The 12,677-nt window shown below is 36.2% G+C and overlaps 1 protein-coding gene across 1 annotated transcript; it reads right to left on the bottom strand.

Moving 5' to 3' along the window:
- Positions 1 to 5,394: 5,394 nt before the first annotated feature.
- On the bottom strand, positions 5,395 to 12,322 carry LOC127411214 (photoreceptor cilium actin regulator-like). The gene is made up of 2 exons (XM_051646613.1): positions 8,632 to 12,322; positions 5,395 to 5,793 (listed from the first exon to the last, which is right to left on the bottom strand). Exons 1-2 carry the CDS (start codon positions 11,979 to 11,981, stop codon positions 5,670 to 5,672), a joined length of 3,474 nt encoding a protein of 1,157 aa, XP_051502573.1. The 5' UTR covers positions 11,982 to 12,322; the 3' UTR covers positions 5,395 to 5,669.
- Between the last annotated feature and the right edge of the window lie 355 nt (positions 12,323 to 12,677).

The raw sequence follows: 12,677 nt of genomic DNA, 5'->3' as shown, positions 1-12,677 counted from the left end.
GACAAAGCAGGTACTTATGAACAATTATTACATAAACAGTTTATTAATCAAAGAGAAGGCAATACACCATATTAAAAGGTTTGCTCTCGTGCCAGTAGCTCTAAAGCCTGCATGCAGTCTGTCTCATCAATGGTCGGTCAATGGTCGGTGAAGAGTTTAACTTAATATTACATCAGATTTTTGTTTGTTTCTCACCAAACCTTATCGTATTGTGGAATATACAGTATGTGAGTATCTGTTGTCAAATAGCTTTTTCGAGGTAGTACTAAATACATTTTTATGATACCTCTTATTTTTTTTAAACAATAGCACACGGAAGCATCAGGGTTTTAGGTGCACAAGCAGTGCGTAGAACTGCCCCCACGTTTTCCGCGAATTAACAATCATGTCCATGTTAAATGGCCCTAATATTATCAGTGGGCTTTACCAGTGTTTTCAGATGTAGCATTTGCAGTCAAGTCGTGAGATGTAACTTCTCAGCAAGTGCTAATTATTACTGTGTTAACTCATTATTTTTCCCAAACCAGTCGGCAGATAGAGACAAAAAATAAATCTCAGTATATATTATTTCTTTAAACAGTGATAATTTTGAGATAAAACTAAACTAAATTGAAAATGAAGTAGAAATTAAAAAACAAATACATAGTATTGAAACAATACTAACTCTGGTTGTAATGACTAATGCAGCTTTCTCTTTCTTTAGTCTTTGTTTGAGTGGAGGGGAAAAGCAACAAATAACTGAAATGTCAACAGAACGCAATAAGAAGTGTGTTGAAGGACAGTTTTGTCTTCATACACCTAAAGCATATTCTTTCATTCTGAAACCACTTTGAAGTTTGTTCAGCAGGAAACTATTCATAAAATATAGAGGTTTTTGTTACATTTATATTTACAATTGTATTTTCTTAGCTGTGAAAGTTAAAATAAGCTGTTTTATTTATAACTTATAATGTTGAGTTTACGGTTACAATTTGAATTCAGATTCATGAACAGATTCGACTCGGACTCGGCCTGTTATGGTCACAGTCTTGAGTCCGACTCGGCCCCTTTTGGATTCCGACTCAACTCGGACTCGATTGTTTAAAGACTCGGACTTGACTAAGGTGGACTTGAACCCAACACTAGATGTTATATAAAGAAGGTATGAGAAACCACAAAACATAATGTAACCAAATGCTCAATAGGTTCAATAACCATAATGTTAATTAAGACTTTATTATTACAACTGTAATACAATAATACATATACAGAACAACCACTTTTAGTGTTTGAATCAATCATATCTCTCACTAAACACTGTGTGACATTTATTTTTGCCTTATTTTATTCAGTTGGCATGTAGGAGTTGATAACAGTTTGCTTAATAATCTCATTCCATATCTGGATAATTGCTGCAATGTCAACAAGGATAAATTTCCATCTCTATGATATTGAATTTATTAGTTTTGTACAGTATGTTAACTTAATAGCCAAAATACTTGGACAAACATGAATGAGAATAAACCTGAAATAGGAATGAGTTTCAGTCACAATGCATTTTATGTAGTTTAGAGATGATTTAAAGACATTTAGAATGTTACAAATGGCTATTTCTAATTAAATAAATGTATTCTTAAAAATGTCTGTTTGTCCAAGAATCCTCCTGCAGCAATGCAGAAGCTGCTTGTTTAGGACCAGTGAGGAGTCTGTTTCTCAAACTAGAGACTGTGATTTACTTGTCTTTTTGTTGTGCATCTGGCTGTCCACTTCCCTATCTATCCTGGTTAGAGATTATTTTTTCAAAACTTGGAATAGCCCTTATCTCTCTAAAACAATATACTTAAGGAGAAAAAAGAATTTCAGGAGAAATGTGTTTCATTTTTCATATTTTTAAAACCAAAATTGAACTCGCAAGTGTAAAGCAACTTGTAAGAACTCAATACCACAGCAAATAGGGAAAAACCCCACTGTATTGTGATTTCCGCATGATAGCGCAACCATTTTCAATTATTCTAATATGAAGACAATTTTCTTGAGGACCAGATTAGCACTTTAGAATGCTTTTGTAAGGAATAGAAGACACAGTATATGTTTGCCCTCACGGGTAAAGAAACAATTGAATAAATACCACTTAAAAAAATTATTTCAAACCGTAATAATAATTTGCAATTAATGATTTTGGCAGTATTTTTGATCAATTTAATGCATCCTTGATGAAAAGAAGCATCAATTTCTTTCAAGAACAAAAATGTATATATAATATAATTTTCATGAAGTAACTTGTAACATAATTACTTGAGAAGTCTTTCGGCAAACTACTTATTTAATCTTATTTGAGTCATAATATTTCTCAGTACTTTTACTTGTACTCAAGTGAATTATTTCTTCATTAGTAGTACTTTTACGTAAGTAAAAAAAATCAGTACTCTTTCCACCACTGGAGAAATGTAACAAATGTATTTAAATTCTTAGAAGCCTGTCTGCATGGTGCTGCACAATTTCACATGATGGTATGCATGAGAGCGCATGAAAAAACACGCATTCTCAAAGGCCGCATCTGTAACCTTGGTTCCCTGAGAGAGAACGAGACGTTGCGTTGCTGGCCATAATCTCTAGTTGCTGCATAGGCTCATACCTGTTGCAGAAAATCTGACAAAATGGCGCCAAGCATTCACATATATAGAGCCCGTGACATGGCTCCCTATGGGCGTGACTGTATTTGAGTTGCACTGGTTTCACAGTATACCACGATATGAAAATTGACGGTTATATGCCATGTACATTTGCTTATCTACGGTATTGAGAAAAAAAATGCAACCAGATGGAGAATCTCACCTGCACGTGCGCATCTCCTTTCCTCCTTGACTGCCTGTCAGACTCATCAACTTGCGCCACACACACATGCAGCGGAGATAATGTCAGAGAGAAGCGAGGCGAGGGGGTCTGACATAAGTGAGTGTGTGTGTGAGTTAAAGCAGTGTTTCTCAACTGGTGGGTCGTGACCCAAAAGTGGGTCGCAAGTCTATTCGGACTGGGTCGCGGACAGCAGGGAAAGAACAATGCCATGGTTCTCCCATTGAAGATATTTCGGCAGCCACCCAAGTGCCTATTTAGGACTGCCGAGGCAGATTTAATGATAATCTCACAATCAGCAAAAGGCTTCTCGTCTGCACTTTTGCACAAGTGTAACGGAAACAGCTCGTGATCATGATCTACTCTTCTCTCTGGCGCGCGCGTGCAACAACTTCCCTCGATATTGCAGTGCACAGACCTCAAAACTGATGTGACCAATTTAATTTCTAGTGAGACTTTTCTAGTTTAAAGCATTACGGAGAAAGTCAAGTCGAGCCTCTCAAATAGTAGGCAGCCCTGACATGCCTAACAGCACTGAGGAGGAAAAGAGCAACTGTGCTATGCGCTATTTTTTTATTATACATCATCACCTTTACAAAATTGTTTCATGATTTTACATGAGTAAAAGTAACTGTTATATTTTGACAAAATGTTATAGTTTCTTATGAAATAATCTAAAGGTAGAATCTATTAGACCTCATTTTATATCAACAGTGGCAGTTGTAGTTAAAGTTTCAAGATGTGTTTCAGCTAGTATTTATTTTTTCAAAAATACTATAATTTTTTTTTATTATTACTATTATTTAAGACTAGTTACACTGACCTAACCATGGTAATGAGGAACCCGTCCTCCTGTGTAATATGTATGTTCTGTTTGAATTATATTTGAAATTAGGAAACAAACGGGATAATAATGGGCTCATACAAGTAAATATGCTCTTCAAATATTAAAAGGGGGGAGAGAAAACTTCCAGTCGCTTTTGTTGTTGACTTCAACAACAAAAATAATATCACTTGATGCATGTCCTTGTACTTGAAAACCATGAACAAAACTATAACATAAAAGGAAATGCGACCCAGGATACATTAAATGCAGGTTACGTTTTTACTATGGTGGGTCGCCACTTGATTTCCAATGTAAAATCTGGGTCCTGAAACAAAACCAGTTGAGTCTGGCTGCACTGTCGTGCACCTACAGTATATGTTAGTTGTTAATAAAATCATAGGACATTACTTAAAAAGCTTACACAGCTGATGTTATTTTTCATTTAGTAGTTAATTTAACATGCTATGCTAACATGTAAACTAACATGCTTTAGTTATATAACATGTTATAGTTACATGCAATTTGTTTTTATCATGTTTATAATTCGGTTTATTATTATAAATCTGTTAGCTTTCTTATTTATTCTATTTATTTTATTTATTTTCAAAAGGGAGATTTTTTTTTTTTTTTTTTACACATACTTCCATAAAAAAAAAAATTGGTTTCAAGTTTCAATTATAATAAAGCATTTGTTCAACCAAAACAAACCAAAAAAACTCCTTTAAGGGTCATTGTAACTGATAATAATAATTGTGTAATACCGTATACCGTGATACCGCGAAACCGTGATATTTTCTGAGACGGTTGTCATACTGTGAAAATCTCATACTGTTGCAACCCTAGATTGTATACAGGCTTCAGACCATGTGAGACCACTGACGTAGTTCCAATTGCATCATTATGCAACGTCTGGTTCCCTCTCAGGAAACCAAGGATACGTTCATAACCGAGACGTTTTATGGTGTTCACTTGCTTACCCAACTGCTTTTACAAAACAATGATGTTGATTGGGGGATAGAATTCACAAAAGTAATTTAAATTGATTTGGGGTTTGAATTTGGTGTTTTAATCCAACACAAAAAAAATCACTGCTTGAGAAAACACACATTTTTATTATGGATTTTAGACTCAAAACCTCACAGTTGTCAACTAGTCACAACATCCCCTATAAATAACCAGTGTTGGCATGAGAAAAGAGTGATATAATTGCTTACTGACCTTGCTTGTGTAAAGTTATTACCTATTATATTTTAACAGTTAACCCATTAACTTTTGGAAAATAAGCACAAGAATATCAGAAAGGTACTGTTTAAATGGAGCAAACTTCATTTAAAGGAACTACTGTAAGCTAAGTCTGCAACGTAGAAGCTGAGAAATGAATGAAAATTATTTTCTGTGGTAATCAACATTATGTCACAAATTACCTCAATAGAGCTTAACTATTATTGAACCCGGAACATTTCTTTAATGTCTGTCTCTGTTCAAGGCCTAAACACTGCACTCTTTCATACCATTTAAACCGAGGGCTTGAGTGCTATACTGCACCAACAATTTTTCTGATTGGTCAGATAATAAGCTTGTAACTGTAAAGGGAGACTGTAGTTTGTTGTTGCATGATAATGTGAAAAACTTACCTGATAACATAAAATCCTTGGTACAATAGATGATGAGCTTTAAAGAAATATCAATTTTAAAGAAAGGATAAAAAAAGACAGAGATCTGTGTTTAATTTTTATTTAGAAATAAGAATATAAAAAGCCAATAAGAAATATTCACAATAAAAAAATAATGATATATATATATATAGACCATCCGAATTGGGAATATATATATAAATACTGTTCAACTATAAAGCCTATTCAACTAAAGCTGAAAAAGTGAAAATGATTTAAAATGATAATGCCTTAGGAGAAAGGGCTATTTTCACTTCCCAGAAGGAAAAAAGTCTAAGGATTTAATCCCATCCAAGGTTAGCTAATCCATAATCCCACATGCTCATTCCTAATTTCTCTCATTCACGCTGTAAACCCTGACCCACAATACACAAGTCTGGGTGTGAGGCAGAGCGTACTGCACCTCGGAGTTCTGTTTGCTCATTCCATGGCTTGTCTTCTCTGATTGGACCATCTTCCAACCTGTCACAGCAAATCAGAACAAGAATATTAGTGTATTGAAGGATTAGAGAGGTGAGACAGAGCTGGTTAGCACTGGTCAACAGTGAATAATTGAGAGCTTTTTTGTGAGGGACTAGAAGTTATATGGCAAGATAAAGTTTAAATCTCACCTTAATGATGTTTATTGTTTAATGTTTTTATTATTATTATTATTATCACTCATTGTCCCTGTGATAAGATTATTTTATTCTTGTGCTTTATAGAGTTCATTTGAATAAAGTTTCCAATAAAGGAAGCCATTTTCATTATGTTTATGTGTTAAATAGTCATGTACAAGTAATGTTAATTTAAAGACTACTTAAATGAATAGTTAATGGTAAAACCTTAAAGGAATATTTAATCCGAAAATACAAATTTAGTCTGTTAACTCACCCTCACTCTAAACCCAAAGGACTTCCTTAAGCATGAACATAAACACAGTAAAACATAAAACATAAACCAAGCACTATATTACTAGTCCTCTGGAACCATAAGATCACTTTCTGTGATGAACCAACCAAAATGTAAGTAGTTTTTCACTCTCAAATAAAATCCTAAACAGATAAGCTGTCTGTGCAGCACCCAAATCAAATTACATCAACTACAGTGCAGGTTTGACATTGTGACATTTTGTCATGACTCACAAAAGAACCAATAAGATGTGAAGTTATTGAAGTCCAACCTGCATTGTAGTTGCCATATTTGTAATATAGTCATGTCAGCTACATTTATGACACTAGGGTGAGCAAATAACAACAGAATTTAAATTTTTGGGTGAACTATTTCTATTTCATTATATGGCCAAAAAAGCGACATTAGGGTGAGAATATAATGACAGAATATTCATTTTTGGGTGAACTACTCCTTTAAAAGAAATGGTAATTAATTACAGAACATAACATAACATCTTGATGTTGAATAAATCAACTTGGTTAATTTTTTTCTTATGACATTCTTTCTTGACCTACCTTTGTCAACATCTGTATAGTCAAAATTTAAGAACTGGTAGCTGAAACTGACTCAAAAAATCTACATAAACTGGTTCCCCTGCATACATAAATTCCTGACCCAAACCTTGCTCCACCTTATATGACAATTTCAAACATATAATTGTGTTTGTAACATTGTTTGTTGTTGGGTAAATTCTCAGAGTCATCAAGTATACCTATATACTGTATGTATTGTATAAAAACTTTTATTGTGCTTGCTGGATATACGGCGAAAAATAAAATAAAATAAAATAAAATTATATATATATATATATATATATATATATATATATATATATATATATATATATATATATATATATATATATTTTTTTTTTTTTTTTTTTTTTTTTATATTCCCGGTGATGATGTCATTCCACAAGACTTGCTCATTGGACCTGACAATCTTTTACTACAATAATTTTATGAAACAATCTATATCCCTGATTTAACAGAGTATTTTGCAAGTGAATAACGACAACTGAGTATCTGGCACCACAGTGTACAAATTCAACAAAAAATTTCAGTGTACAAAAATTATGTTTATCCACAGATGAGTAACATTTAGACAATTAACCTGTAATTGAATTTCAAAAAGCATAGAAGCTGAACTCTTTATTATGACAAAGACAATCATTGCATGTCCTATATGGATCAGAGGGTATCATTTCAAGCATGAAAGGTACTTGCTTAAGGTACCCTTACCAAAAAAAGATGTTTAAAATTAAAGAGTGAGTGAAAGAATCATGAATAATGTATCACTATTAAGCATCACAACCCAGTGGAGCTGAGTTCATGGATCAGAAATTAAAAGCTCACTACAGTTTCCTCAGTAAATTTAATGGCATACCTTGCAGAACTTTTCTGCATAGTTCTCATAACCGTTTTTTTCAACGTAAGCTTCTTCAGAGCATTTGTGGATTTGTTTGTCAGAGTCAAATCACAGATATTAACCAACCTGGATAAGTAGCTATGTAGCTGTGTTAAAGTATTGAGAGAGAAAAAAAAGAAACAAAAAACAAAAAAAACATGAAAGTTGTGAAGTTGAGTTAAATGTAAAGTGGATGCTGTGCTATTTATAGCCATGCTAAATTTAATGTCATATGATGCATACTACTTTGAGCAAGGGGATACTAGGGGCAATTGTAACACAATATTCCAGTTTATTATTATTATTAAAAAAAATTCAGTAAATTGAAATTCTCTGTCTGCTTGAAAAAAGGAGTGTGAGCAATTTAGTCAATAAATAAATAAACAAATCCAATATTTTTCTTCTGGTGCTTTTATGCCTTGCAATTCAAACTAATTAATATTAATACTAATTAACAACTAGGTTGTTGATTAAAAGTCACTTGTAGCTTCTTTACAAAACTTCACCATAATTTTATTTCAGATAATTACAATGTAAAAAACTTTTGATTTAAACACATTATTCCTGATAGCTAAAAAAATAAATTATAAAAAGGTTAAAACTATTTAATAATATTAAATAGTATTAAATTGAGAAATATTATCAGGTGTGCTTTAATCTGATATACATTGGTAACTCAGTATTCAATATTATGATCTAGGTTTTCTAATAATAAGTCTATTATTGGTTCAGTTACTTTTACCACATATAACACATATACCATGTTTTATACCAAAGGATGTCATGTAGATTTGCAGTAGTCTCTGAGTCTATAAGTAAATGTAAAACAATAATAATAATAATAAATAATAATGATAATAATAATAATTCTCAATTGCCCCTGGTCTTCCCTACTAAATGAATAATAAGAAGCTATACTTTAGCTTTTCATTTGATAAATCACAACAGTGTCAGACTCACCCATGGGTGCTAATTGCTGGCTCACTCCCACATGTTTCTGCCACAGAGATGACTGGCGCCCTAGGCGGCTGGCTTAGACTTGGTCTTCTATCTGAATGGCTGCGCCGAATGAATGGCTGGGGTCCACGTGCAGACAATGGCAGCTTACCATGCTCACCCCAGGGACGAGGGAGAACCCCAGTGCAGGCCCATGCCTGAGGGGGCTTGGGTGAGGGAACAGGCTGAGCCTCAAACAATGATGATGAGGCACGACAAAACACTGATTGAGCATTGCTAAATACTCTCAAAGTAGAGTCCTCAGTACTGTTGCTTCGAGACCATCGCTGCACTTTTGGGGAAGCAGGAGGTGATGGTGCCTTGAAGGGGTAGGTGACCCTAGACATTGTGCTGGGTGTGTGGTCTTGCCGCATGGCAGGAGTGCTTGGCAATATCCGTTGTCCAGCAGAAGGAGGGGTGGGAAGTTTACGAACAACAGGGGGACTAGATGAAGTCAAAGAAGTGGGTTCACTTTTAAATACTGGAGGGCTAGGGAGTCTCCGGTGTAACAAAGGTGTGGATGGTAATATGCAAGTTCTGGATAGAGGTGAAGTGGCCTGTGTTTGATTCATAGAGGCACTGTTTGGTACTGTTTCATTGGTACTGTTCTCCTGTTTAACATCTACATCATCTGGGCAGGAAGAAAGCTTACTGTAGCCCAGCTCAACTGTATGTTTTTCTGTTGGAGAGTCAGAGGAGTGTCTCAAGTGAATAATTTTTCTTGCTTGTTTGTAGAGGGAGGAAGCCTCCTCAATTTCTGTATCTGTTTCGTGACTGAAATCATGGGGACCACCCTCCCCAAGTCCCCTAGTATCCTGGTGTATGGAACGGGCTGGTGATATGCTGACAGAGCCCTTATGCAAATTTCCCCTACTAGGTAGCACTGTTAGAGACTGCAAAGAGGCTTGTAGCCTTTGACACATTGCTGTATTTTTTGGAAGGGTGGATTGGCCCCTGCTTGTTTCATTTTCTTCTGAGTCCTTTTCCTGCATGTTTTCAAAGGAATTGTCCATTAGAACCTCAAGAGGAGGGGGTGGTAGATTGTCAATGTCAAGATCTTCTGTCCTTTCAGAGCATTGTGACTCACCTCGACCACTACCAATACTATTGTCAATGAATGCTAATGTGCCAGATGTACCTAAACCTGGAATGATGGGAACACCACACTTTCTAACACCTTTGAGAGGCCCAAGAACTGTTGCACTCTCTGGCATCTGTTTAATTTCCTCCACACCCTGACTGAAGGTGTCAATCAATTTTTTAACAGAATTTCTTCCCCTACAAAACCCTGAGGATTGGCAGGGTGACTGTGGAGGGCTTGGTGTAGGTATTGCCTTAACAGGCCCTTTTGGAGCTTTCTTTTCTTTGTCCTTACCCTTTTCTTTTTCCTTGTCTTTCTCCTTTTTCTTTTTTTCATCCATTTCTTTCTTAACACCCCCTTGTTCCCTAATATCTACTTTTGCATTGCCTACTTTTCTTTGATTGCTTGGAGAAAAAATGTTCAAAGAACACTGCCTGCTGGCAGCTACTGATGAAATAGCTTGTTTTGGCTGCTGTTGGATTTGCTTAGATGAATCTCTCTTTGTATTTCCTACAAACTTATTCTTGGTCATCCTCTCCAGCCTTCGGTTCAATTCTTTTTGAGTTCTCTCAAGTTCAATGAGTGTAGGATCTTCTGCTTTACTACGCAGAGAGTCTGCAGATCTTGACCGGCACTGTTTAGAAACTGTGTTTTTTTTCTTTGGCGTTCTTGTGACTGCAGTTTGCGGCCTTTTAGCACTTTTTTCACCTTCCTCAGTCCACTGGTGGCAACTGCCCTTTGGGCTTTCAGTCTGTTTTGTCTTTACTCCAAAGCTTTGGGATGGTAAAAACTGAATCCGGCCACTGATGGCATCTTTCAACTTTAAAGTCATTTCAACATTTTGTGGATTCTCTATACGCTTTGTTGGCAGGCAACGTGGTTTCTGACTAAGGTCTGGAGTAGAACAGTTTGATTGTGTCCGTTTATCCTCACATTTTTCATCTTCACTACCATCCTCCACACTCTCCCTTTCACCTTCATCCAAGGAGACAGAGCCAAGCAGTGATTCTGTATCTATATGTTTTTTTGCTGTAATAGTGCAAATAGAGTCTATAGAGATAAGAGAACTGCTGTTACTCATGGTTCTGAGATGTCTACCTCTGTATGAGCCTTGGTGAACTGGTGTAAACCCATAAGGGCTACATGATGTAGTACAAATGGTTCCAGTTGACTCACAGCTTTCTCTGCACTGGTGTTGTCTGTCTGAACCTGCCAGTGATTCAATTTCTGCACCAATACCACTGTCTTCACTAAACAGTGCAGAGTCCTCTGGCCCTGGCTTTCTTAGTGAGGCAGCCTCAATCCGAGATAGCAACTGCATTAATCTAGACTCTGATGCACGCTTTGTCCTGAGCTTCTCTTCAAGGATTTCAGAAATGGAGGAAAAATAATCCACAGCCTCCTCAAGCACAGTATCCCCGATTCCACACACTGATTGACCCACTTGCCGCATCCTCTGGACAGTGTACTGGAGGAGTTGTTGAAGCAGGTCTGGTGGAGGCTCATTTGAAGTTGGGGATGTCAAATTTTTTGCTGAGCTGGATGAAGAGGAATTATTTTTTTGACAAGGCCAAGCCAGATGCTCTCCGTTTCCTTTTAACATCTTCTCTCCCTCTTCTACTATTTCCTGCAGCCCTTTATTTATCTCATTATAGCGTAGGACCAAGAATGCTACCATGGGTTGCAAGGAGATTTGGGTCTGAGCTGCATGATCAAGTAGCTCTAACAGGTCTTCATATTTATTGATACTGGGGTTAAGATATGCATACACTGCTTGATGAGCTTTCACCAGTGGCTCTGGAAAGTCTACTTTTTCTTCAATAGAACATCGTCTTTCCTTGTCTTTCTTCTTGTTTAGTTTTGCGCTTTTAATATCTTTCTTTGACTTCTTCACAGCTTTTTTCTCACATGCCTCTTGTTTTCCCCTTTGTCTTTCCTTCCCTTTAGATAATATTGTAATGGTAATCTCTTGTGTGCCCAGTTTGGCAGATGCAACCCCAGTAGTTTCTGGCTCAGCTCTAGTGAATTTCCTTCCTAACAACGTGGAACTTGTGTCGTTCCGAGCTGTTGAGTTGTCTTTATCTGTGTCCCCTCCACCAGATCCCCCACTTCTCCTATTATCAGACTGTAATTCTCCTGGTTTTTCCTGGGTCTCTGGTGGTAGAGTTCTCCCTCTTCTGAAAGATCCCTGTGCTGCATTGAGACTGTTACCCAGTGATGGGGAGCAGCCCATTTGAGAGCAGTTGCAGTTCACTGGTTTTTAGACCTCAAATATGCAGTCCAACAAAGACGAAGAGGCAGACAACTCCATCTGATGTCAGGATAGTTCAGAGCTGTAACCACCAGCTGCACCTGTCATTTTCAGATGACTAATTGCAGAGTACACAGTTGTATTTGAATATCTCAATGTATCCTAGGAAATCAGAAGGAAAACACCAAAAAAAAAAAGTTTTGCAGTGCCAATGAACTGAGCCTTACAGGTATCTTCTCTCTTTCAGATAAAATCCAAACAAAGAATAATTGTTCCATTCATGATTAAAATTGTCTTTGTTTCTTTTGAAGCAAACATTAGTCTAACACGGTGGTGTCCCTTTGTACCTTCTGGAGGACGAGCTGCTGATGAGATTAGTGAGGATTTGAGTGTAGTCCTCAGTCTGCACATATGTCACTGTAGAGCAAATAAATGTCACACGGTTGAAAGACCTTAAGCTCATTAAGATAATCATGGCTGTTTTCAGGTGGCTTTTTATAGCTCAAACAATGTCTCCCTGTGTGGATCTCTCATTATTTACCACAGAAAAGTTTTTTTTTTTTTTTTAACTGTTTGATGAAACATTGTGTACTCCTGTAAATATTATTATTATTATTATTATTATTATTATGTGTATCAGGTTTTGATCTTTTCAACATAGACATATATTTATAAAGA

This window comes from Myxocyprinus asiaticus, chromosome 20, assembly GCF_019703515.2.
Source record: "Myxocyprinus asiaticus isolate MX2 ecotype Aquarium Trade chromosome 20, UBuf_Myxa_2, whole genome shotgun sequence".
In the NCBI taxonomy this organism is placed as follows: domain Eukaryota; kingdom Metazoa; phylum Chordata; class Actinopteri; order Cypriniformes; family Catostomidae; genus Myxocyprinus; species Myxocyprinus asiaticus.
Note: the sequence above shows the minus strand (reverse complement) of the source record. Positions and strands in the feature narration are given on the sequence as shown.

Coding starts and splice junctions, on each gene's coding strand:
- LOC127411214 (XM_051646613.1), bottom strand. CDS start 11,981: ATGGGCTGCTCCCCATCACTGGGTAACAGTCTCAATGCAGCACAGGGA. Junction 5,794..8,631: donor CCAGCAATTAGCACCCATGG/GTGAGTCTGACA, acceptor TTGCTGTGACAG/GTTGGAAGATGGTCCAATCA.